Source organism: Stylophora pistillata, chromosome 2, assembly GCF_964205215.1.
Source record: "Stylophora pistillata chromosome 2, jaStyPist1.2, whole genome shotgun sequence".
Lineage (NCBI taxonomy): Eukaryota > Metazoa > Cnidaria > Anthozoa > Scleractinia > Pocilloporidae > Stylophora > Stylophora pistillata.
Window position 1 is genome coordinate 23,132,445 of NC_142520.1, and position 24,554 is coordinate 23,156,998.

At 37.0% G+C, this 24,554-nt stretch overlaps 1 protein-coding gene across 1 annotated transcript; it reads right to left on the bottom strand.

Annotated features, from left to right (window-relative positions):
* Nucleotides 1-4,152: 4,152 nt before the first annotated feature.
* Nucleotides 4,153-23,860, bottom strand: LOC148737874 (uncharacterized). Its single transcript, XM_088747149.1, has 15 exons — nt 22,923-23,860; nt 22,480-22,564; nt 21,898-21,957; nt 21,677-21,757; nt 20,112-20,365; nt 19,317-19,584; nt 7,541-7,597; nt 7,101-7,160; nt 6,652-6,696; nt 6,388-6,453; nt 6,120-6,185; nt 5,554-5,610; nt 5,307-5,378; nt 4,812-4,863; nt 4,153-4,381 (listed from the first exon to the last, which is right to left on the bottom strand). Exons 1-14 carry the CDS (start codon nt 23,817-23,819, stop codon nt 4,832-4,834), a joined length of 2,100 nt encoding a protein of 699 aa, XP_088603275.1. The 5' UTR covers nt 23,820-23,860; the 3' UTR covers nt 4,153-4,381; nt 4,812-4,831.
* Nucleotides 23,861-24,554: the final 694 nt, after the last annotated feature.

The following is a 24,554-nucleotide window of genomic DNA, read 5'->3' on the forward strand; positions in this document are numbered from 1 at the left end:
AAATACAAGATAGACTCATTTATGCATGCGTTTCACAGTGCATCGATGATAGTTAGAATATTCCTCATTATTACTGTAACGAATGAAAAGGAAGAACCACAAGGATCTAGAATTAAAGGGGAAAAATCTCCTCAAAGGGATAGAAGACAGTGTACAGCAACTATTGTGACAGCCTCTAGCTTGCTAACAGGCGATAGTTTGCGTCTACAAGCGCGAGACTCAGCGCGGCGAAAATTCCCATTTGAAAGCGCGGGGTAGGGAGGAAGTGGAAAATTTTATTCATCTATTTGTCTGTTATATAGTTACTCACGTTCAGTTACTCACTGCTTGAAGATGGCATAAGCATGCCGAAACATGTCTATCAAAAAAGTTGTCTATTTCTTACAATATTTATCATACTTGCTACTATTACGACCTTAAAGGCAAATGACTTGCTAAAATTCAGATTTTAAGATTTACTTTTGTTCGCTGGACAGCCAGCTAAGCATAAAATCATACAAACTTATTGCACTATTTATGCTCGCCTATGCATGTTTCGATGTAGTAATTACCTCAATTATTCAAAATGGCGCTGGAAATTAAAAATACATGATGAGAAGAATCAACGTTTAAACAGAGAAAGAACAAATGTTGCCAGTCTTTTGCTACTATTTGACAAGTCAACGTCTCATTCGTTAACCCAATTGCTAGACTAATCATACCATCAACATAGATCGTCCATGCATCAGCACCCATAGAAACGCAGAAGAATATGAGTATTTTGTTGTAATGTTTACATACTAAATTTTAAAAATATCTCACCTGGATTTTTATGTCTTGTACATACCTTGTTTCTAGTCCAAAGAAAAAATATATTTAGGAGAAGCTGTTTATAATTTTTTTTTCAAAAACAAATTCATAAGAACATACTGGTTTGTATTAGACTTTAACAGTATGTTATAATTACCTCGGGATAAATTACAAAGAATCGACGTAGCGCAATTTATTTATTTAGGTTCAGTTTCTTGCGTGATTTAAGTGTTTGATTAGTTTTGACTTAACATTTTAGAGTACTCTTTACTTTTTTTCGATTTCTCAACAGAAAAGTAAAGGTTAGCAGCACAAAATAAGTATATTCTATGAGATGGAATGGTTCAGATGTTATAAAGATAATTATAAATGACAGATTTCTATGACCTTCATGATCTCATCCACTGTTGATAATAAACTGGTAAAATAGAACTGTGAGGGTCCTTTCTCCATATAATTGATGAGCACAATCTCGATTTCTATGAATATACTTCGGTTTTCAGGTGGTTTCAGCTGCTTATAACTTTGTTCAGGGAATCAATCCACATACCTACCTGTATTACATTTTACCAGTATGTTACAATTACCTTGGGATAAATTACAAACCTGAGTTCTCTTGTGTTATATAAAAAATGTGGTTTGGGTTTTTAGACTTAACGTTTTAAATTTCATAGGTGTCAAAGATTTGAACACCCAGATAAAGGTCAGCATGACAAAGTAAGAGTATTTTGCGTGAAAAATTATCAATCAGCAGATCCTACACACATCGTCGCGTTAGAATGATTTAGGTCAAGTAATTTCGTTCTCTGTTGATTTATAGGGAAATACAAAAAGAAATTTTAAGCGCCCTCTCTCCTTGTAATTGATGTTTATAATCCTGGTGACTTTATAGGAAAAGCTTCATCTTTCAGGTCTTGCCCAATTAGTTAGAATGTTTCATAACGTACAGCAGATCTGTAGTTATAATGTTGCTTAAAATAACGAAATTCACAATTCAGTAATTGTTCACCCAAATATAAGAAATTTTGCGAATGGGTCAATGCTACAACCTTCCTCAGCGGCGTCAGACTTCATCTTTAGGAAGAGTTATATGAGCAGTGTTAGGTTTGAATTGATGAATTGCAAAGGTTAATAATTCGCCGTCGGGGTACCCTTTCTCGAAGAAAGCATTTTTTTTTTGTTATTTCACGTTGTTGTTTTGCCGAAGGAAGCTAGATTAAATAGATCCAGAGCACTGAAAACAGTGCAGCGAAGAGGCAAAAAATGAAACTAAACAAAATCTGCATTATTGTTCCAAATTTTTCAATGAAGCTCATCCAACAGCCCATCTGTAACAATTCCATTGTTTATAAGAATAATATTTTTTAGATTACTTAAAACTTTTACAAAAGTCAAAAGTCAAGCTTCATTTGATTTAATAACACTGCAGATAAAGCTCAAGCGAGACTTGACACTTTCCTGACATCAGACTCAAAGCGGTAAGGTCTAAACGGTGTTTTATTGAAGGCTCTGGTTTACAGTAAAGATGATCTGACTCCCTCGTTGACAACTTAATAGCTTGGTACAATGTTCTAAACTCGGGTGCCATGTCCCTCCAAACGCCACTTTCATGTTCAAATTATTCTCACTGTAACAGCCTTGTTTGATGATTGCATGTGAACCATGTTCTCAAACAGATTGAATACCACGTGCTACAATGAGCTAGAATTCTCAAAATGAGTTAAACAATTTAGAAATGAACTACAAAATTAGACCTGAAACACTACCAAATATCTAACGGAGTGATATTCTTAGACCTTTCTATTTACTTAATTAGTTATTATTATTATTATTATTATTATTATTATTATTATTATCATTTTATTTTTAAGAGAAATATCAATAATATAAGCGTAGTTTGGTTTTATTCATTTGTCTATTTTTCAACTAGAGATACCCATGAAATTCAATATTTCGACTCGCAGCTTGAGTGCACAATACTAGCAATCGATTTGTGCAAAAAAGCTATTCATATTGTTTTCCTAGCATTAACTTATAACTGACTTAATTACCCAAACGTTTGTCGAAGTCATTTACTTAGACTTCACTTTAGGTCTACTTTACTCTAAAAAATTTAAATTAAGTTATAACGATTGCAAAAATGAGCTACTGATATCAATTAAGGCCTGAACACTAATTAGTGATGTGCTATTTAGTAAAATCTTCTCCTTTTTTTGTTCATTTTTATTATTTTTCTTTCCATTTAGAGATACCAATGAAACAAGTAAAACAAAATAAAACGAGACAAAACAAAACAAAACACGGCAAAGCAAAGCAGAGCAAATCAAAGCAAAGCAAAACAAAGCAAAACAAAAAAAAAACAAAATAAACAAAACAAAACAAACAGACAAACAAAAAACTCGACACTTAGCTCGATTGCTCGCTAGACGAGTCGTGGAACTAAGTTACGTAGGCTATCGTTATATAACCTCTCATAGCTAAAGTCTTGACCATAAACTTTTCCTAAGTTCTTTGATATAATCTGCAGTCTCAAATAACCGTTTCCGTTACTTTCATTAACTGAAAATGCTTGTAAACGAGTCAAAGAGTTCTGAGAAATTAACTATTTAGATTACTAGGATACTACTAAGCATCTGCCATATGAACCGAACAAGTTGTTTTATAGTCCTTCTAAATACTGTTCTTTTTAGATTAATAATGCACTTTAAGTACAAAATACTCCCAAACTTGTTTTGAGTTAAGAATGAGCCACAGAGCTTTGTTATGCTACTAAATCTGCTGTGATCGATGTATTTTCCTCAAGATTAGGTTGATTTTTTTTCTCAAATAGTGCTTGTTTGTTTCCTAAACTAGAGATACTTATAACACTTAGCTGTCAATACACAATCTGAGAGTTAAACATTTGTGTTTGCCATTATGATATATGTTATTTTATCAAATTACGTTTTCTGCTCTGTTTTCTACAAACCAGGTCATGTTAGTGTATGCTAAAAGCAATAGACCTACATTATCGCTTAGTTAGACATATCGGAACTGAGCAAAAAAATAAATAAAGAAAGAAAAGAAACAGACTAATTGAATTCGGAAATAAAGACAGAACTGCCACCTATTCAGAGCTGGCGCCCAATATTAATATTAACTGTACCCTGCTATTGAATCTAAATGAATAAAGGCTGATGGTTTCGATAGAAACTGTTTGGGGCAGCGTCGGTGGGAGTAATGAAATAACTTGGATATATCAACTAAATTGAAGTGGTAAATTGGCCACCGTAACGATTACAAAAGCTAACGTTTCGAGCGTTAGCCCTTCGCCGGAGCGAAGGGCTAACGCTCGAAACGTCAGCTTTTGTGATCGTTACGATGGGCAATTTACCGCTTCAACTTTGTTGATATATCCAAGTTATATTGAATCTAAAGTTTAGTGCACAAGCTAACTAATTTACGCTATGACTAAATCAGAGGAAACGAAAACTCGTCAGATTGTGTTCACTAAGCTACTTTCACAGACACTGTACGTGATGATTACTAGAAATCCTTTTTTTCTCCCCGGTGAATTCTTTTATTCCTTTCTCCAGCCCTGACGGTCTCTTTACTGATAAAAAGAAGAAAAGCACAATGATAAACCAAAGCAAAACATATCTAATTAGTTGGCTACTTGATCTACCGATCAGACAATCAGAAGGTCGGCAATCCGTTTGGGCTGTCTGTTCCAGGCAGGCAGCCAAAAAAATGGGTTAGGCGATTGCCCTGCCAACTGGTTTAGCGTACAGTCAGGCAGACAATCCGGCAAAAGTTTAGGAAAAAAGTAAACCTGATAGTCACAACAACAGTTAGATAGACAGCTCGGTCAGCCTCACAGTCATTAGCCCAATAAGTTGATGTAGTCTTACGGCTTTCCAGTCTTTCCAAACTTTTAACAGTTTCATGAGATATGGATCAAAACACAACTTTTTCAGGAGCTTTGTTTCCGCACCCCGTCAGTCGGTGTTTTCAACATTAAAACAAACATAATAAACATTTACCTTGGCTCGAAAACAGAGAGCTAAAGCCTGGTATCAAACACTTTTTCTTCACCTTGTTACAAAAAGAGATAGAAATATGTACAAATGAAGTTACCATGTTATGAGTCTATTAATTCAAACACAATGCTCCCTTGTCTGTGTTGAAATGTCTTAAAAATTGAGGTACACCTTGTCATAACCATTTTTTGAATTTAATGAGATGTACCACGTGGCAGCTATGTATTGTATATCCGAGCAAATATCTGTAAAGCTATAAATGTTATAAAAGGTAAGTCAGCTCCACAAATTCAAATGTGACAATATTGAATTTCAGTCCTTCAAGACAGTTTCTGGCCCTTCACTCTGACGACGCATAATAATTCTCAAGTGTTCTGTTTTGTGCTTTCAATTCAGGGACTTCTTTTTTCGACTTTCTTCAGGCGATAAGTTGGACTGATTATTCTTCACTATATAACTGCTTTGAGTGTACATTGACTGATTTATAAGGAATATTACCCCTATCTGCAATCTCCATGTCAGGCTCAAGCCCCTTCTCTTCTTGTTCAACTTTTTTGGCTTCATAAAGTTCTGTATTTGACCAAAAAAGGACACTAGTACTCAGTCTTTCAATCTTGTCCTTTACCTCAGCTTATTAAAGAATCGCTGATTTTCCAGTGACTAGAAAAATGAAAGGTATGCTTTCACAGCTCATTTAGTGCATTAGCCTCTGAAGTGACCAGTAAAAAGCTTTCCTGTCATTTACCTTTCTCACTAGGTACTGGATTTTCATCACTCTCCACTTTCTCCTCAGATTCGCCAGCTGTGGGATAACAAAGTTCTGAATTACAACAAAGTATAAGTACCATTGAAAACCCTGCCCCTCTATTAAGCCATTAAATTTGCCCAATCTGCCGTTAATTCCATAAGAAATAATGATCTTAAGGTAGTAGCAATATTATAATACGAATATAAAAAAAAAACCTAGGGGGAACTATAACTTTATTTCAAGTGATAGAATCTATTTACAATCGAATTTATAGCTCTTTATAATTTCATATGTCGATAATAACTAAATTTCAAATGTAGTTACATTAGTAATAGGTTTGCTAAGGAAGAAAACAAAACAAAATGTATTTAAAAATCTGCAGACTCTGATTGAAATAAGTAGAATAAATAGATAGAATATTAAAAATAATAATAATAATAATAATAATAGTAATAATAATGATAATAATAATAATAATGATAATAATAATAACTTCAACCGTACCCAGAAATGAATTAAAGTTATGTTAAGCAATGTACAGTTCCTAAAAAAAAAGTTTTTACCTTCCTCAGTTAGCTCTTCAGTGTCAGGAGTGTCTTCACTTTCCACTCTCTCTTCAGATTCCCTGGCTGAAATATTAATGATAATAATAACAATAATAATAATAATAATAATGATAATAATATATTCATATCAATAGTAGTGGCAATAATTGCAATAATAGAAATTAATGATCATAATCATAACTATAATTACAACAAGCTTGAATTGTATGCAGAAATATATCAATGTTAAGCAGGGGTAGAGTTCCTGAAAAAACGTCATATTTACCTTCCCCACTTAGCTCTTCAGTGTCAGGAGTGTCTTCACTTTCCTCTCTCTCTTCAGATTCCCTGGCTGAAATATTAATGATAATAATAAAAGTAATAATAATAATGATAATAATAGTATATTCATATCAATAATAGTGACAATAATTGCAATAATAGAAATTAATGATCATAATCATAACTATAATTATAACAAGCCTGAATTGTATGCAGAAATATATTAATGTTAAGCAGGGCACAGTTCCTAAAAAAACGTCAAATTTACCTTCCTCACTTAGCTCTTCAATGTCAGGCTTTTTTTCTCCTTGACCTGAAGAATACATGTTAAACAAATGTAACTCAACGATTGATGTTTAGTTTAATCCTTACAATTTTCGAAGTTATCGAGATTTTGGGAACATTAGTGCTTATTCGAGAAAGTAGAAACAGTCAGAGATAAACTTTGACCATCTTTTAAAGCCATTGCTGGAGGGTCACTAATTTACCCAATCATCATTGTCTCTGTTTCTCGTGTACTGAATGAGTGCCTTAAATCCTTGAATGACAAATTATATCAATAATATTAGTGATAGTAATAATAATAATACTAACAATATTATAGCTAATAGTAATAATTAAAATAATAATGATAATAATAAGCTTGAATAGCATGCGTAAGTAAACTAAAGTTATACTAAGCAATGTACAGTTCCTTGAAAAAAACCTCATATTTACCTTCCTCAGTTAGCTCTTCAGTGTCAGGATCTTTTCCTCCTTCTTGACCTCCAGAAATACCTGAGCAAATTATACTAACCCATTGATGTTTGTTCGACCACGTGATCGAAATTTTGGAAACATAACTGATTATTCCAGAGCGTTGAAACGGTCACAGGTAAATTAAAGGACCTCTTAAAGCATTTGCTATGGGGCCACCAGTTTACCTGGTCAACATTATCTCTGTTGCGTCAAGGTATGAGTAAGTGGATATGCGCAAGGCCTGCCCATAGATTCTCTTGATAAAAGATACATGAGTGTTCAGTCACTCAGTCCTGTTTTTATCTAAGAATTTTAAGACCTTCTTTTTTCAGTTTCTACCAGATTTTAAATGTGCTATAATAATTCATATAGAGCCTTGATATCTTGATTGACCAAGTAAAAACGATTTTCTTCCTCACCTTTGCAACTTTTCCCTGTAATCTCTTGACTCTCCAGTTGCTCCTCAGATTTTCCTGCTGTGTGATAACAAAGTTATTGGTTTAAATGAAGTATGAGCACTCTGAGAGAGACGTATAGAATGCAATAATAATGTAACCTTCATAGTCATTGTGCAGGCTAACACTATTGCCGTCAAATAGATAAGGTGATTTTCACTGTAAACCCAGCCCGCAGGTAGGCCAGGTAATTGGCCCAGTTAGCTAGCAGTCTCATTGTTTTTATCTTGCTGACTTGTCTCTTAAGTCTTAGCTTTTTTTCTTCTTCTCGACCTACGAAATACATTATAAACAGAAGGTACTTATTGAATGATGTTATTCTGTTTGTTTGTTTGTTTGTTTCATTTTCAATAGCATTGCAAACGACCACGCTCCGATAAAATCAAAGCGTGTGAAGGGGACAAAGACACCATAGGTTACGAACAAGCTCCTCGAAATTCGGAGTGATCGAGATTACCACTGGAAACAGGCTCAGAAGCGTAAGAACTCGCAGTATCACTGGCAAATGTACCGAAAATTGAGGAACTGTGCGAATAGCGAGGAAAAGAAGCTGAAATCGAAATATTATTGTCGGCTGATAGAAGATGCTAAAGGTGACAGCTCCAAGATGTGGAAAGCAATTAAAAGAGACACTTCCCTCTAACCACAATGAAATTAATGCAGTTTTTGGTCATGGAAAATTGCAGACTGACCCCAAAGGCATTGCAGAAACTCTAAACAATCACTTTTCAAGCATCGGTAAGAGCCTTGCAAAGGCCTTTCGTGGTTTAAAACCGACTCAGTACGATGCAGTTCCTACCTTATCGTTCTCTCTCAAGTATGTGACGTCAGCCTTTGTTGAAAAGCAGCTGCGCCTAATGAAAACCAATAAAGCGGTAGGACTAGACAACATCAGTGCACGTTTACTCCATGATGCAGCAAATGTACTTGCTTCACCTCTGAGGGATATCATAAACCTCTCTTTTGAGAAGGGTCAATTCCCATCATCTTGGAAATGTGCGAAAGTGACTGCTCTTTTCAAAGAAGGTGATAAGTCCGATAAAGATAACTATCGTCCCATTTCTATCCTGCCCACGGTCAGTAAAGTAATTGAGAGAGCTGTTCATTCTCAACTTTACGGCTACCTCGACTCCAACAATCTGCTTGCTATGAACCAGTTTGGCTTTAGACGTGCAAGATCTACCGCTTTAGCTCTAACGCAGTTTACCGATGAAGTGCTAAGTAATATGGATAAAGGTCTAGTAAATGGTGTAGTTTTATTGATCTGAAGAAAGCCTTCGACACCGTTGACCATGTCATTTTACTCGGGAAGCTCAAATCTCTAGGATTACGCAGCAAGAATCTTGAGTGGTTCCATTCCTACTTATCCTCTCGTTACCAGAAGACTGTGATTGGTCAAGCCTCTTCTCCTGCGCGGAAGGTTTCCGTTGGTGTTCCTCAGGGGTCTATTCTCGGTCCATTACTATTTGCCATTTACATCAACGATCTACCCAAGGTCCTTCGGAACACTACGGTCACCTTATTCGCTGATGACACTGCTATCTACTGCTCTTCTCAATCAGCCCGTGACCTACAGACCATGTTGAATCAGGATCTGGACAGGCTAGCTCAGTGGCTCTACGAGCATAAACTTACACTAAATATCTCGAAGTCTAAATTCATGCTCATTGGCGGTCCAAGGAAACTTAACACCTTAGAAGGATTCACATTAATAATCAAGGAGAAGGAGTTGGACAGAGTCAATTCGTTCAAGTATCTGGGTGTAATTATCAATGAGAATCTGACTTGGACTGATCACGTGGATTACATTAAGACCAAAGTGTCTCAGAGGCTTGGCGTTTTACAGAGAATAAGACATCTTATGCCAAGAAATACAAGGGAACTCTTTGTAAAAGCAATGGTGCTGCCAATCCTTGATTATGTTGATGTGACTTGGGGAGATAAATCCAACACCACTCTGATGAACAAGATCCAATTACTCCAGAATAAAGCAGCTAAATTAATCTTAGATATTCCAAAGCATTCATCAGCAACAGAAGCTCTTGATCTACTTGGTTGGGATACATTGGAAAAAAGACGAAGATCTCATCGTCTATTTTTGGTTTTTAAGTCCTTGAATGGACTAATTGATTGGAATTTTAATTTTAATCATTTTAAAGACATGCATGATTATGACACTCGTTTTAATAACAACATTTGTAAACCACAATCAAAGCGTACATGGGGTCAGCATCGGTTTGTTTGTCATGCAGTAGATGACTGGAACGCTCTCCCAGACGGCATTAGGAACATTTCCGATTTTTCAGTTTTTAGACGTCTTGTTAAAAATATGTAGTCTCTTCTATTGATTATGCCCTTTTATCCTTTTCTTGATAACCATATTTATATTTTCTGTTATCCTTACGTTAGATTTATGCAGGGCCTCACTGAAAACCACACTTTGTGACGTGGGCTCCCTGTCAAAAGATCTTACTTATGTTATTAATGTAACCTTCATAGTCATTGTGCAGGCTAACACTATTGCCGTCAAATAGATAAGGTGATTTTCACTGTAAACCCAGCCCGCAGGTAGGCCAGGTAATTGGCCCAGTTAGCTAGCAGTCTCATTGTTTTTATCTTGCTGACTTGTCTCTTAAGTCTTAGCTTTTTTTTCTTCTTCTCGACCTACGAAATACATTATAAACAGAAGGTACTTATTGAATGATGTTATTCTGTTTGTTTGTTTGTTTGTTTGTTTCATTTTGGGAGATCACCAGGGAGATAAAAGTGAGAGAGAGAGTGTTGAGACAGAGGTAAATTTTTTCAACTTGGTACAGCTTTTGTTGAAGGGCCACCAATTAACCATATAACTATTATCCCTGTTACCTTAGGTACGCAATGAGTGCCTAAATAAGACCTACACGTATGAGCCCGCAACCTCTGACTCTATCAACGCAGAGGTGAAGCTGCTGTTCGCTTTCGGTCAGCTGTTTGTTTTGCAAAAGAATCGAATTGAGAGCATCTTTACATTATTAAAGTAAGGTGATTGGCTCAAGGAAACCGGCCACAGCTGCTGTATCGACGCATATATCCAAAATGACTGACACCAAGCTGAGGCTAACTTTCAGTCAGACATTTTTTTTAATAACTTTCAATTGAATGTATCTTAACATTATGTGAAGTTAGATAATGTGCTCACTGAAATCGAACCAATTACTGTATATATTTTACTCTTGTATCAATGTACACCAACGATGAGTCTCCTCCATCAAAAAGGGTTCCCGTAGGCACCTTAACCTTCAATCACTTATCATCAGTTGCGTAGATCTGCTATAACTATATCAATATAGAGGATTGCAGTCCGGATATTATTGCATCGCTCTCACAATAGCAACATAACCTGGAAGGATAGTCAACACAGCAACGTGCAGGGTAAGTGGATATTTTGTTCAAAAAGCTGCAGTTTGGATTTAAAATGCGAGACAGTCGAGTTTGCGCGTGCATGTGTATACTTTCGACCAACTGACGGTTCCGTCAAATCTGTGCATTTTACCTTACCTTAAAATATCATTAAATCACACTGACTAATTTCTCTGAAAAGTCCTTCGAAGATCGAAAGAACTACACATTGCCTTCCAAAAGCCAGATTTCCAGTCAATTATTCTGTTTATTTCACAGTTAAATAGCATGTTAATTTTGACCTATTTTTAATCTAGTCGGATCATGTCTACTAACGGCCGCCCCAGTCGACATATCGGCCGACTATCGGTTGAATGTCGACCGACTATCGGCCGACTATCGGTCGACATATCGACCGATAGTCGACCGATAGCCACACTATACGATTATAGGAAGGCTTTTGATCTTATAGATCATGGCATTTTAGTTAGGAAGCTGACCGTCTTGGAGTTACCCAAACAGATAATTAATTGGATCATAGATATTTTATCTGGCCGTTTTCAGCGAATTAAACTTGCAAAGAGTTGTTTTTCCCGAGTGGGAGTCAGTTCCGTCCGGCGTCCCACAAGGAACAAAGCTAGGGCCATGGTTATTTCTTGTGCTTATTAATGATCTTGAACTAAGTGGTGGCATAAATGCCGAAATGTGGAAATATGTTGATGACACTACGACCTCAGAAGTTGTCATTACAGGAAAGGCAGGTATTTCGTAGAGGATAGCTGACCGTGTAATGGAATGGTCCTCTAAAAATAGAGTAAAACTGAATAATGATAAATGTAAAGAGCTTCCAATTACTTTCAGTAAACAAAAGCAGGATTTTCCTCCAATTATAGTTAATGGGAAAGGAGTGGAGACCGTAAGGTCTGCAAAACTCCTTGGGGTCACCATAAGTGATGACCTGTCATGGAACGAGCATGTTAGTCAGGTTATAAACAAGGCCTCTATACGTTTGTATTTTTTGGTGCAACTTAAGGGGGCGAGACTCCCGACAACTGAATTAGTCTTATTCTATTGCACTTCCATTCGATCTGTACTTAGTTATGCAGTACCGTCGTTCTATTACTCGTTGCCATTGTATCTCAGGACGGAACTGGAGCGTGTCCAGAAAAGGGCGCGGGCTATTATTTTCCTTGGGATAGACCACAGCGATGCTTTAGTAAACACTAAACTACCAAGCATTGAACGTTACAATGAAAATATTTGTAAGAAGACCTTTAATTCTATATGAAAAGATAAGAGCAACCGGTTAAGAAATCTCTTACCCTCAGCCCAGAAGTCATCTTACCATCTAAGACAATGCAGGCGTTTTGAAACACCAAGGTGGAAAACAAATTAAATAGGTTCAGGGACACATTTTTAATGAAATCTTGTATTGAGCATGATATTATATAAATATAGCTTTATTCATTTTAATCATAGGTTTCATCATTTTACAGTATTCAATTTCCCTTTTGGGCTTATCATTTTTCTTACATTAGTTATAATATTAAATATTCTGTTACAATTTTTGTAAATACGCAATTCAGCCCCTTAGAGGGCTGCCATGTATTTACTTGTGAAATAGACCTTTTCCCAAAAATAAACCATTACCCCATAGTGAAGGGCATTTTCCCCCTTGGGTACCCCTGTGTGAACAGCACCCTCATGAGCGACTTCCTAACCTCTCTCCCCTGGTGCTGCTTATTCGACACGCCGATAATTTTGCGACGATTTCAAATCCATCCTCGCCGAGTCTCAGCACAATTCCCTCAGCACAACAAACAACAAAAGCCTTTTGTTTAAACTTGTGAAGTCGAATTTAACCCACAAAATATGTACATTATGCAAAACAGCTTCTTTCTTAATTGGCCAATCATCATCAATCCTTTTCATGCCTCGTGGCCTAATTGGCCAATATCAAACATTAAATTAATCCCCGAAAGTTCTATTCATAATTTTGCAGAACGTTTCCTCGATAATTTGCAACGGACGATCCTTCTTCAATGTAAAGACCTTTTACTACACCGTAAAAAAACTTACTTGTGTTAAGACGTAATAAAATGCTCTTGCCTTACATAGATTAAGTTTTTTCTAGCTAACCAATTAGCGTTTTGCATTCCCTTCCCGCTTCCCACCCGTTCCTCTCCCGCCTCCCGTACCCTCCCCGCCCCCCTATTTTCGTGAGCTCCTCCCCCACTATTCACCGGCATTTTATAAGAAAAACTTATTACATCTGTTTCTCCCAAGAAGTCAAGAATGCTGACCTATCTTATTTATACAGGTGTGCACCCTTTAGTTTTATATCAAATAATAACCTCTTTCAAATATTAGGCTATCGAGGTTCTTGTGCAGAGGGGTTTAAACGTTTTATTTTACGTGCTTCTTGGTATAGTTAGCACCACATAACAAATTACTCAATTTTTAAAATATGTGCATCGTATACTAAATGCGTTATTAACAGATTATTTGTTGTTAGGCTTTAAAGAAAAGTAAACCGTTAAGAAAAACTTTGAATGTGTGCCAAGAAAATGTTTAAGATAACTTAGTTGTGAGAAATTTTGGTTTGTTGTTGCTGTTCTTTAGGCTCTCAATGTAGATGATTATGAAAATAAAATGCTATGCAGTAAGGTTGTTGCAACTTTTTCAAAATAAGAACGAGTAACCAAATATTACTCCTTTTATCAAACATCCACTTTTAAATTGTAAAAAAAACATATTTAGATTATGCTGTAATAAAATTAATGATTGAATGCCGAGCATCAATGTGAATCAGTTATTATCGTAATCACCATTATCATCATTAGTTTTATTTTCCGGAAAGTAGAAAGTCGAATGGGGGACGGGACGAGAACGAGGAATATTTCATAAGTCCAAGTATTTTGTTTTTAGCTAATTTTTGGGAAACAAAAAGGAAAAAAAATCCTGGAAGAAAAATAAGTTGAAAAAAGAATGTTAGATCACTACCCTCTTAGCGCGAAAGCAGTTTCAGGTTTCAATTCATTTTCCTCCTGAAAAAATGGTGCCTTTTTAAAGATCAAAGGAGATATAGTCACTTAAACTTTTGATGAAATGGATGCACTCAAAACCCATCTCCAAATTTGAGTTTTAGAATTTAATTCTCTTTTCGGATGAGAAATTGCAGTAACAGGTATATATCTTGTAGTAACCGGTATATATCTTGTAGTAACCGGTATATATCTTGTACATCGTCTATTGGGGAGGACAGTACCAATGGTTTATAGAACAATTGCAAACAGAAGCAGAAGTCGTGCAGCACCTAAAATTTTTGGTGCACCTAAAATTCGTGTCTAAACCTCTCGAACACGGAGTAACAGTGATATCCCTTCTTTATCGTGCAGAGCCTCCTACCATTCTCCCTCCAAAGAAATGTGAGCACGCCCTCTCTTTTCTCTCCCCAACCTCCTTGTGATGCAATTAGGCCGCTGTGGATGAGACTGTCTACAGCCATTTCCAGAAAAGATGTACAAGAGCATAAAAACGACAATACCTATGCAATGGGTATTTTATTTTGAGGGCGAAGGACAGGTCGTAAGACGCGAATGAATGTAAATGACAACTCGAAGATACAGCCTACCGATAAAATAGCAATTCTAAGAACATATCACGCAACACCCCAAAGAGAGGGTTATGAAATCCATGCTGAATACGTTTTTTTAATTTTAAGGAGGCTTCAACGGATCTTTTTACCGCACGGTTAGTTCCTCGACAGAAACACTCTATTGTTTAAATAGTTTTGAGACATAAACACTCTACTGTCTTTATTATTCACCACTGAATTTTCTTCCGCCCGCCAGTGGAAAACTAGTCAAAACCCACTAAATGCAGATCAATCATATATTTATTCCCGCGTACAACCTGTCACAAATGTCAATAATTCGCAACCGTACATTTGCTAAACAATACGTTCTACCTGTCAGAATTAAAAAGTCACTGCTTTTCCGATCTGCCTAACTTCGCGGCCGTCAAACCATTCAAAACTTTTTACGGATGAGTTTTATCCATTCGGGTATTTTCCACGGACGGGTACTAACCATCCGGGTATTTTCCGCGGACGGGCACTTTATCTATCTTATTAGACGTTCTGTTGTGTAGTATCGCTGAGTATTTTTACGAGTTATGCCGTATTTTTTTAATAATTTTTTTTAAATTTTTTTTATTAATTTTTTTTTTATTTTTTCAATAATTTTTTTAAATATAGACTAGTGAGCAGCACCTCTGCGAACAATAGTTGTAAAACTTCTTTTATTTTCTGACGCGTTTCGTCTAACTGTCCTAGAGTTCTTCAGGGAGTTTTACAAGTATAACTAAACGTCTGTACTTATAAGCCAAAGCTACAGGGGTCTATGACCGTAAGGGCTTGGCCGAATTTACGAAGAGAAACAGGCGAAGTTGTGGGAAATTTGTGAAAAATTTAACACGTGTAAGGTAAAGTGAGAAAAATATTTTGGGGGCAACGGTTTTAGCTAAAACCGTGGCCCCCAAAAACTTACTTATATAGATTAGCTATTATAACAGTTTTCATGCATGTAACACACAGTACAATCTAAGTCTGGCAGAATATTACTGATAACCCTCTTAATACGGGCATGATTGCAGTTGAACGTAGTCTTAAAGACCACAGTCCCGCTTGGCCGAGATCTATGTTTAGGCGGCCGGGAGATCCAAGTCTCCCTCTCGTAGTAACGCACACCGTGAAACAGCGGCAGTAAAAACTTAAAAAGGATAGCCTCTAAGTCGCAGTCGCTTCCAAAACGGTTTTAGCTACCGTGGCTCCCAAAACATATTTCTCACCTTGTCTTACACGTGTTAAATTTTTCACAACTTTTTCACAACTTCGCCTGTTCCTGTTCGTAAGTCCGGCCAAGCCTTTACGGTCATCGGCCCCTGTAAATTTGGCTTATAAATACAGGTGTTTAGTTATACTTGTAAAACTCCTTGAAGAAGTCTACGACAGTTAGACAAAACGCGTAGGAAAATAAAAGTTTTAAAACTACTGTTCGCAGAAGTGCTTCTCACTAGTCTATGTTTAAAACTTTTTTTAAAAAAATAAAAAAAAAAATATTAAAAAAATACAATGAGTAAAAATACTTAGCAATACTACACAACAAAACGTCTAATAGGTTATTTATTATCCAACACGCCAAACTGTTATTTCATTGCGGGCGAATTTCGTGGATATTTATTTACGGAGAGTGCATGACAGAAGTATGCGAAGCGAAACGTAACTGGCGCGTTGTCGTGTTGCTGTTTCTATTTTCTTCGATAAATGCAGACATTTCCAGGTCGTCTAGCTGTTTTTCTTCATTGGATTTATCTAATAAACTTGGCTGTATATTTGCCAGCCATTCTGACTCTTTGTCGTCGGAAGTATGATTCAAAATTGTCGGCCATTTTTTTTCCTAACTACAATTGAACTCTTCACTTGCGCGATGCGAGAAAACCTGTTTAACCGGTACTCTAGAGTACAAATACCGCGTGATATTTGTACTCGTTAATGGCGTTATTTGTACTTTTTGAAGTGTAGTTGGATAATAAGGACTAACAGCGTCTCTCCACGGATGAACAATAGCGCGTCACGTGATCAATTTAGACATATAAGAATCGGAGAAAATTTAGCGGTGAACTATAGGGGCTGATAGTGTCTCTCCACGGATGAACACTATCGCGTCACATGATCAATTTAAACCAATAAGAATCAGAGAAAATCTAGTGGTGAACTATAAAGGTCTGATAGTTACCCCTTGGAAATTTGATGTTCTTAAAACCAGCATATTTGGCCTCGAAGCTTCGCTTCTTGGGAAAATATTTGTTTTAAGAACATCAAATTTGCGCGGGGCAACTATGAGCCGAAAGTTCCTAGATAGAAACACTCTATTGTTGAAATAGATTTAGCCAAGCCTAAAAGCGGACCTCGCATTATTTTTACCATACGTTTCAAGGGCACAACGCCTTGCCTTATATACTGGGGAAATGTATTTGCTGTAACTACTTTGTGTGTGTGTATTCTTCTTTCTTTACGGATGTGTGTGCGTGTGCCTAGTTGCCTTTTTTGTTATTTTAGTTTTTTGTTTTGTTTTTTTAATTCCTGTTTTATATGTAAAAGTAAGAAAATGCTTTAAATAAATTTATCAAAAAGAAAAAAAAGAAAAAGAGCAATCGGAGCCGAAACTGGTCAAAAAGGAGGATGGTGAAGTGGAAACCACATGAAAAAAGTCGCCCGATAGGTTTTAAGTGGATAACTCTGAGTACTACGGTTTGTTTCGCATTGGATATTATTTTTAATAAAATGAAATGAATGAGAACTTTTCTAAACAACTCACTGGAAGATGAAAAGGAAAATGAAATCATTGTTGGATCCAGGATTGTGAACTTTGACATTTTTATGAATGGAAAATAGAGAAGCGCACGTGGTTGCCTTAAAAATAAACATAATTTTTAAGTGAACAGATATCAAGAAAGTGTAGGCGAGATTTAATTCACAGACGGCAGAATCAGAAGAAAATATTTATTTCAAACTTGTAAGAAAGATTGTTCATACTTCTCTAAAAAAAATGTATATTACAGCTAATAAAGTGAAACTTGCATTTTTTAAGAAAGAATATATTGCTAATGAGACAGTTGTAAAAACATAACAAGCAACACCCCGAAGCAAGGGATACGTAACCCATGAGAAATATATTACTTCGCTGTAAGGCCTTGGAATTCGCTGAAGGAGGCGACACGCGCAATGAGAAATTTAAATTGGATTCCAAATGCAGATACAAAATTTACATCCTAAGTATGAGGCAGTCGTATTATTTATTACAAGTTTACATCTTTTATCGTAGGATAGCCCCCTCCCTCGGGGGGATGAGTATTGGTCAAGTCTCGGTCAAGTATCGGTGCTGCATCGGTCAAGTATCGGTCATGAATCGGTCATGTATCGGGCGAGTGTCGGTCGAGTATCGATGGTGTAAGAATGTATCGATCGACACGGCTAGCGACCGACTTTCGGTTGCTAGTCGGCCGACTATCGGTCGCCAGTCGGCCGACTACCGTCCGACTATCGATCGACTGCCGGCCGACTATCGACCGACTATCGGTTGATATATCGGCCGACTATCGATCGCTGTATCGGTCAAGCATCGGTCATGTATCGGTCAAGTATCGGTCATGTATCGGTTAGGTATAGGTCATGTATCGGTCGAGTATCGGTCGAGTATCGATAGTGTAAGAATGTATCGGTCGACACGGCTATCGACCGACTATCGATTGCGAGTCGGTCGACTACCAGCCGACTATCGATCGAGTACCGGCCGACTATCGACCGACTATCGGTCGATATATTGGCCGACTATCGGTCGACATATCGACCAATAGTCGGCCGATATATCGACCGACCGTTAGTAGACATGATCCATCTAGTCAGAAAAAGGACGGATGGATTCGATCAGATTGTGTATACAAACAATGAAGACTTGCTCAAATTGCTGTCAATTTAAACTTTCATGTAGTTGCTTTTAAAGACTTGGTACTTTTTATCGGTCCAAGTGTTTTCATTGGTGCGCGATACTCCGAGACTCCTCTGAAATTTTGAGCTACTAAAATGGCATTTTGGCGTTATTATCGATTTTCTCGAAAATAAATCGATATTCAGCCAAAGGAGGGATTCAGTGGTTTGTCTCACTGTAAGGTCCACCGAACTTGAGGATATGAGCCGAATCAATTTTTTGGCCGCTGCCACGATATTTCGAAAATGTTCCATTTTCGGCCGCATTTGCTCTTTAATGATAAAAAGGATTGAGGAGTCAAATGACTCATCAGCAATAAGTATAAACCTACATAAAGAAGAAATAAAATCTCCTTTTATGAGGCCGATTTGTTCAAAGTTTATAGAAAAAACGACGTACGTTTTGGTTTGTTTTGGCACGCGCAGAAATAAATATGCCGGTTAGCTGCACTCGTTCCGAATTGTAATGATGACTTTGCAACCAAATATTTTCACAAGACATTGCACTGTTAATATTCACAATATGAAGGGCAAAGTTTGTACACTCATAGAAAATTAGTCAATAGCCCACTAGGAGCCCGTAATGTCATTTTCTTTGTAAGCTCCTTGTACTATCCTTAAGTTCCACTTAGAAACTTAACGAAGCGCTTCCAATGTGGCTATGTGACGTCACATTGGCAGTGACCATTTGACGGCGACTTATACCAGAGAACAAAAGAGTCACCTCCTCCCTCCTGGGTGATATAGATGATTACAAAAATTATCATTATAAACCCACACCTCATTTACCATGTGTAATGTAAAGAATTGTACCTTGTGTGGTATGAAGGCTGATATAGTGTACTTCATGGATGTGTCCCAACACAAGTGTCCTGCTTTTGTCAACAGGACATTGTGGCCGTAAAATGACATCATGAGCAGGGGAAAGACTGCTGACAACATGAATGCAAGTTTTGTAGCAGTTTGCGGCGGCATATAGAATAACATGGTCACCCCAAGCGCCATCTTGTTCCATGTACGTTAAGTAATCAGCCCAGGATTGATGTCCATGGACGAAGTGAAACAGATCTGTTTCATCCGGCTGTGAGAGTAGTGAAATAGTAAACAAAACTTAGAGTGTAAAGTTAATGGTACAATGGACCAAGTTGAGTACGTTGGAAGGAGTCATCGTATGAGTAAATGAACAACGAGATGCTAAACAACAGTAAGTGCGGATAATAACCAATCAGAGTAACGAACATAAGGATCTACATTGGATTTAGCGGTCTCAACTCCGGCATTTTCCCTTTTGAAACATCGAATATCTGGTGTCCACCTTATCCAATTATTATCCAATTAGTATTGACCTGTCTGGGGGAGATTCAAGTGCAAAGTACTTTAAAAAAAACTTGGGTTGCCTGCGTTCTTCATAGGATAAAGCCCTTATCACAAGGAGGTCTAAATTCATCCGTGACCCGGACATGGTCTCTACCAAAAATCTTGAACCACACAGCGTTTTTTTACGGGCAATCCAGAAATATTAAACAACTATTCTTCGAAATAAAAGTGAATAGGGGTAAGTATTTACTGAGGCGAGTGGTTAACATAGAGTATAAGACGTCAACTTACTAGTTCAGGGTTTTTTCTGAGGTACTGAGCCAATATTTGTCTTAATTCGCCATGTTTGATTTTGATTCCCAAAGCAATTTCCAGTTGATCTGACAAAGCATAGAACATACAGTTTCCTGATCCTTCATTGTCAACAATTCTGAAGCCCTTGTCTGAAGCAATTTTCTTCAACTCAAGTTTTAGGTCTGTCTTTTCATTCACTCTCCTTGCCTCGAGTTGCATCTGCTGAAGCTGAGCAATTAATTCAACCGAACCTAAGTGGACAAAAGGATGAATACCATTGCTATCGATGGAGCAAATAGTTATTTTCTAGTTAGACTTATTTATCACGTAATAAATTCGAAAACTTGAAACATTGAATGGTTATTGTCAATACACCAAACTAGATCTGTGCCATATGGATAACGAGGATAAATTCCTCAGACAATAAAAGGTAGATGTTACTTATGTAAAGGGATGATAACACCAAATCTCTTCCCACCTATGTCATATGAGGAAACCATAGCTTAATCTTTACTTTTTTTTAAAGTGCACATACGTAATATATCAGAGCAAAAAAGAAATCCCATGGTTTCACTCTAGACGTATCAATATTTTCAAGACCCACCGTTTCATAGATTAATGAATTCTAATAGGAATTATTGAGTTCAGAGCTTTCCCATTTCATTGTCCACTTTAATAATTGTGAAATGACGTATCAGTGTAAATAAGTATGCAAATAATTTGGATTTATTATCCAACTACACCTAGACGAGTACAAATAACGCCATAGACGAGTACAAATAACGCCATAGACGAGTACGAATATCGCGCGGTATTTGTACTCGTCTATTGTAGTACCGGTCAAACAAGTTTTCTCGCATCACGCAAGCGAAGAATTGGATTGTAGTTACGAAAAAAAAAAAGCAAGTGGTGGACAATTTGAATCATATTTCGGACGACGAAGAGTCAGAATGGCTGGCAAATATAGGTCCAAGTTCATTGGATGAATCGAACGAAGAAAAACAGCTTGACGACCAGAAAATTTCTTCATTTAATGAAGAAAATAGAAACTGCGACACAACAAGGGGCCAACTCCGTTCCGCTTTGCATACTTCTGTCACGCACTCCCCGTAAATAAAATCCATGAAATTCGTCGCACAGAAATAACAGTTTGGCGTGTTGGATAATGGATAACTTATTAGGCGTTTTGTTGTGTAGTCATCGCTGAGTATTTTTACGTGATATTTTTATTTTGACTCGCCCTACGGGCTCGTCAAAATACGGCACAACTCGTAAAAATACTCAACGATACTACACAACAGAACGTCTAATATATATATATATAATAATATATATATATATATATATATATATATATATATATATAAACAAAGTTAAAATAGAAAATTGGCCACCGTAACGATTACAAAAGCTGACGTTTCGAGCGTTATCCCTTCGTCGGAGCGAATAGAGGAATTGTGGGTTGTGTGTACTTTTAAAGGCAGAAAATGGAGCTACGTTATTGTTGGGAACATGGCAACGAGAAAAACACGAATAAATAAGTATACAGATGGAGTACAGACCTGGTTGCGGAGCAGGCAGTTTAGGGGCTTCTACTTCTGGGATTTCCTTGTGTTTTATTTCTTGCATTTCAATCTGTTCTTCTATGAGGATAAAAGTGCAAAAAAAATAGGACTACGAAATGGAAGAAAAGAAACGAAAGAAATTTATTACACGCAGAACCCTGCCGAAGAGGGGAGAAAGCTTTTTATATCTAATTACACTAGAAATACCCATATTTTACCGTTGTTAGCGCCTTCATCTTCATTTCCGATCTTTCTCTGCTGATCATTCCCTGCTTCTTCTGTGCAATGAAAAAACAATCAACTTGTAATAAACTTCTCAAACCGAAGAAAAAACTATAATGTCGAGCTTTTCGAAATATTGATCTATTTACATTTTAAGAATAGTTTAGAAATTTCCGCTCATATTCATAATTCGAGCAGGTTTACAAATTGAATCCAATCAGTTCAATATTCCTAACAAATGTCTTTAAAGATACCAGCGTCCATAAATTCAAATTAAATCATGATTTCAAATCGCGTGGTTGCCCCTATTGAATTTATTCATTTAGTCCTTTGTCCCCAACTATACCTTTGAATTTAAAGCCAATCCTTTGACTGAATTCTTCATACCTACTTCTACTGTGGCACTTGATGATCTTAATAATAATCCTGTTTTCACATTTTGCTTATTACACCTTTGTGGCTTCAATTATTTACCTTTTTTAACTGGAAACAATGTATTTTTTACCATTTAAAACCTATTTCACCCTTATCCCCTTTCAAAACCTTATAGTATAAGTAAATGAAACATAAAACTGAACTTTTTTGATTTTGTCCACTGCAGCGGAAAATAGATCGAACATTGGCCCACAGCTTCCTCAGTTTTGGTTTCAACACAGCTTGCACCTATACATTAGAAATTTATTCGCTTGTTAGTGAAAACTGGTCTCCGTGGGTATGATCAAACGTGAAAAAGAAAGCAACAAGAAAAAGCTGCGCGATCATTTACTGTATTTTTATCTCTTACTCTTTTGTCTCCATTTCGAGTTATTTTGCAAAAAAAAGCAATCCTCGAATTAAAATTGATGGTTTTAAAGTATTTCTTGTCCGTCATGAAAAAAAAGAGACCGTCGTGGAAGTAAAATTATCGCCAACATCTCTGGGGACCATCTATCGGTTTTTGTTTCAATTAATTATCTCGCAGCGTGTCTGTTGAGCTAAAAATTAAAGTTTGCCCTATTTCAAAGAAAGATAAAAATGTTACCTGTGGAGTAGAAAGGGTATATAGCAGTGGGTTGATAGCTGAATTGATCGGCAGGGCGAACACTGCAATCCACACGGCCAGATCACCAGGTGGATCAAACGTTTTCTCGACGTGCGACTTGATACCAATAGAAATTATGGGTATCCAACACAAGAAATCGGTAAGAATAATAAAGAAGACTCTCTTGGCAAGTGCCCATTCTCTTTTGGCCTGTGCACTTTGTGCTCTTGCTCGTATTTCACGAACAGTTCCATGCGCACCGAGCCGTCTGCTTGAAGACCACGATTTCAACAAGATGGCAACATAAGCCACCATAATGAAGATGAAAAGAGAAAAATTTAGGACGATAAAGATAGAGGTGGAGTACTCCCAGCCTTCTTGTAATTGCGGGGAAAGTTGCAGGGGCAGGCACACAACGCTCTTGCCATAATACCAGTCACCAAAGTAGTGCATTCCAGACAAGGGAAGGAATGCCATAATGCCTCCCACCAGCCAGATAACTGCACACATTATACGAGTCTGCCTCGGTGTAATTTTTGCAAACGTGTAAGGAAACACAATGTTCTTGAGCCTGTCCCATGCAATCAGAGAAATCATCATAACTGACACCTCACTTGAAAGGACAGACATGGCGCCATTGAAATGGCAAAACCAACCGGTGCGCCACTTATAGTCGTGCATGTAGTATTCCCCTGACCATTGGAGGTCTTTTATACCAATAATGATAAGGTAAATACCCATGATGCCATCTGATATACCCAGATTCACCAACATGATAGACTGGACCATATTGTTATCAGGGAAAAAATACTGCCACCCAACTACAAACAGAGACCCAAACAACGACAGGAGGCCGACAACCCAAAGACTTCTCCTTGGAGCAAGGTTGCGGAACATGGATTGACAGCTTGCAAAGTTGTCATTGAAAGAATATTCGCAATCGGCATTCTCTTTGAAAAGATCAAGGTGACAGCACATCAGATTGGTGTCCAGAGTTCTGGAGTTCGAAAAAAGAAAAGGAAATTTTAAAAGGTGCATCGCTAGAACATTGAGAACGAAATTATATGGATATAAAAAAAAGTCGGCAAAACAGTGATTTTTGCAAGCTAAGACAAAGATGATTGATAAGAAAGTAATTTCTTTCTTTTTCATTGATTAAATAATAATAAGAAAGCCTCACAAAGTATGTTTGAAGCACTTGTGTTTGAAATCTAACTATAGCATATCATTTCCAAAATTGAAATTCGAAGTGTTGGGGAACGTTTTCATGAATCCAAAGTCACTGGTGATCTGAGCTATAAAAGGCTGAGCTGAGACAAAATAATTGAAATGATAACAACATGCTGCATGTCAAAGTAAGAGACGTTAAAATTTAAAGTTGTTATTAGTCTACTGTAGTAAAGTTGTATGCAAGTTGCAGCGCCTCATGTCACAATTTGACAATCCTTTTATTATTATTTTTTTTAATCAACAATGCTTTCGATAAACATATACAGCTAAAAACTGACGATAAAAGCCTGACGTTTCGGCAACATCTTGGCGCCATTGTCAAGAAAAACTAAACTAGATATGCGATTTCAAGAGTAACTAAGAATCCAGAGTCACCTATTTGCATAGGTCAGCCAAAGACCT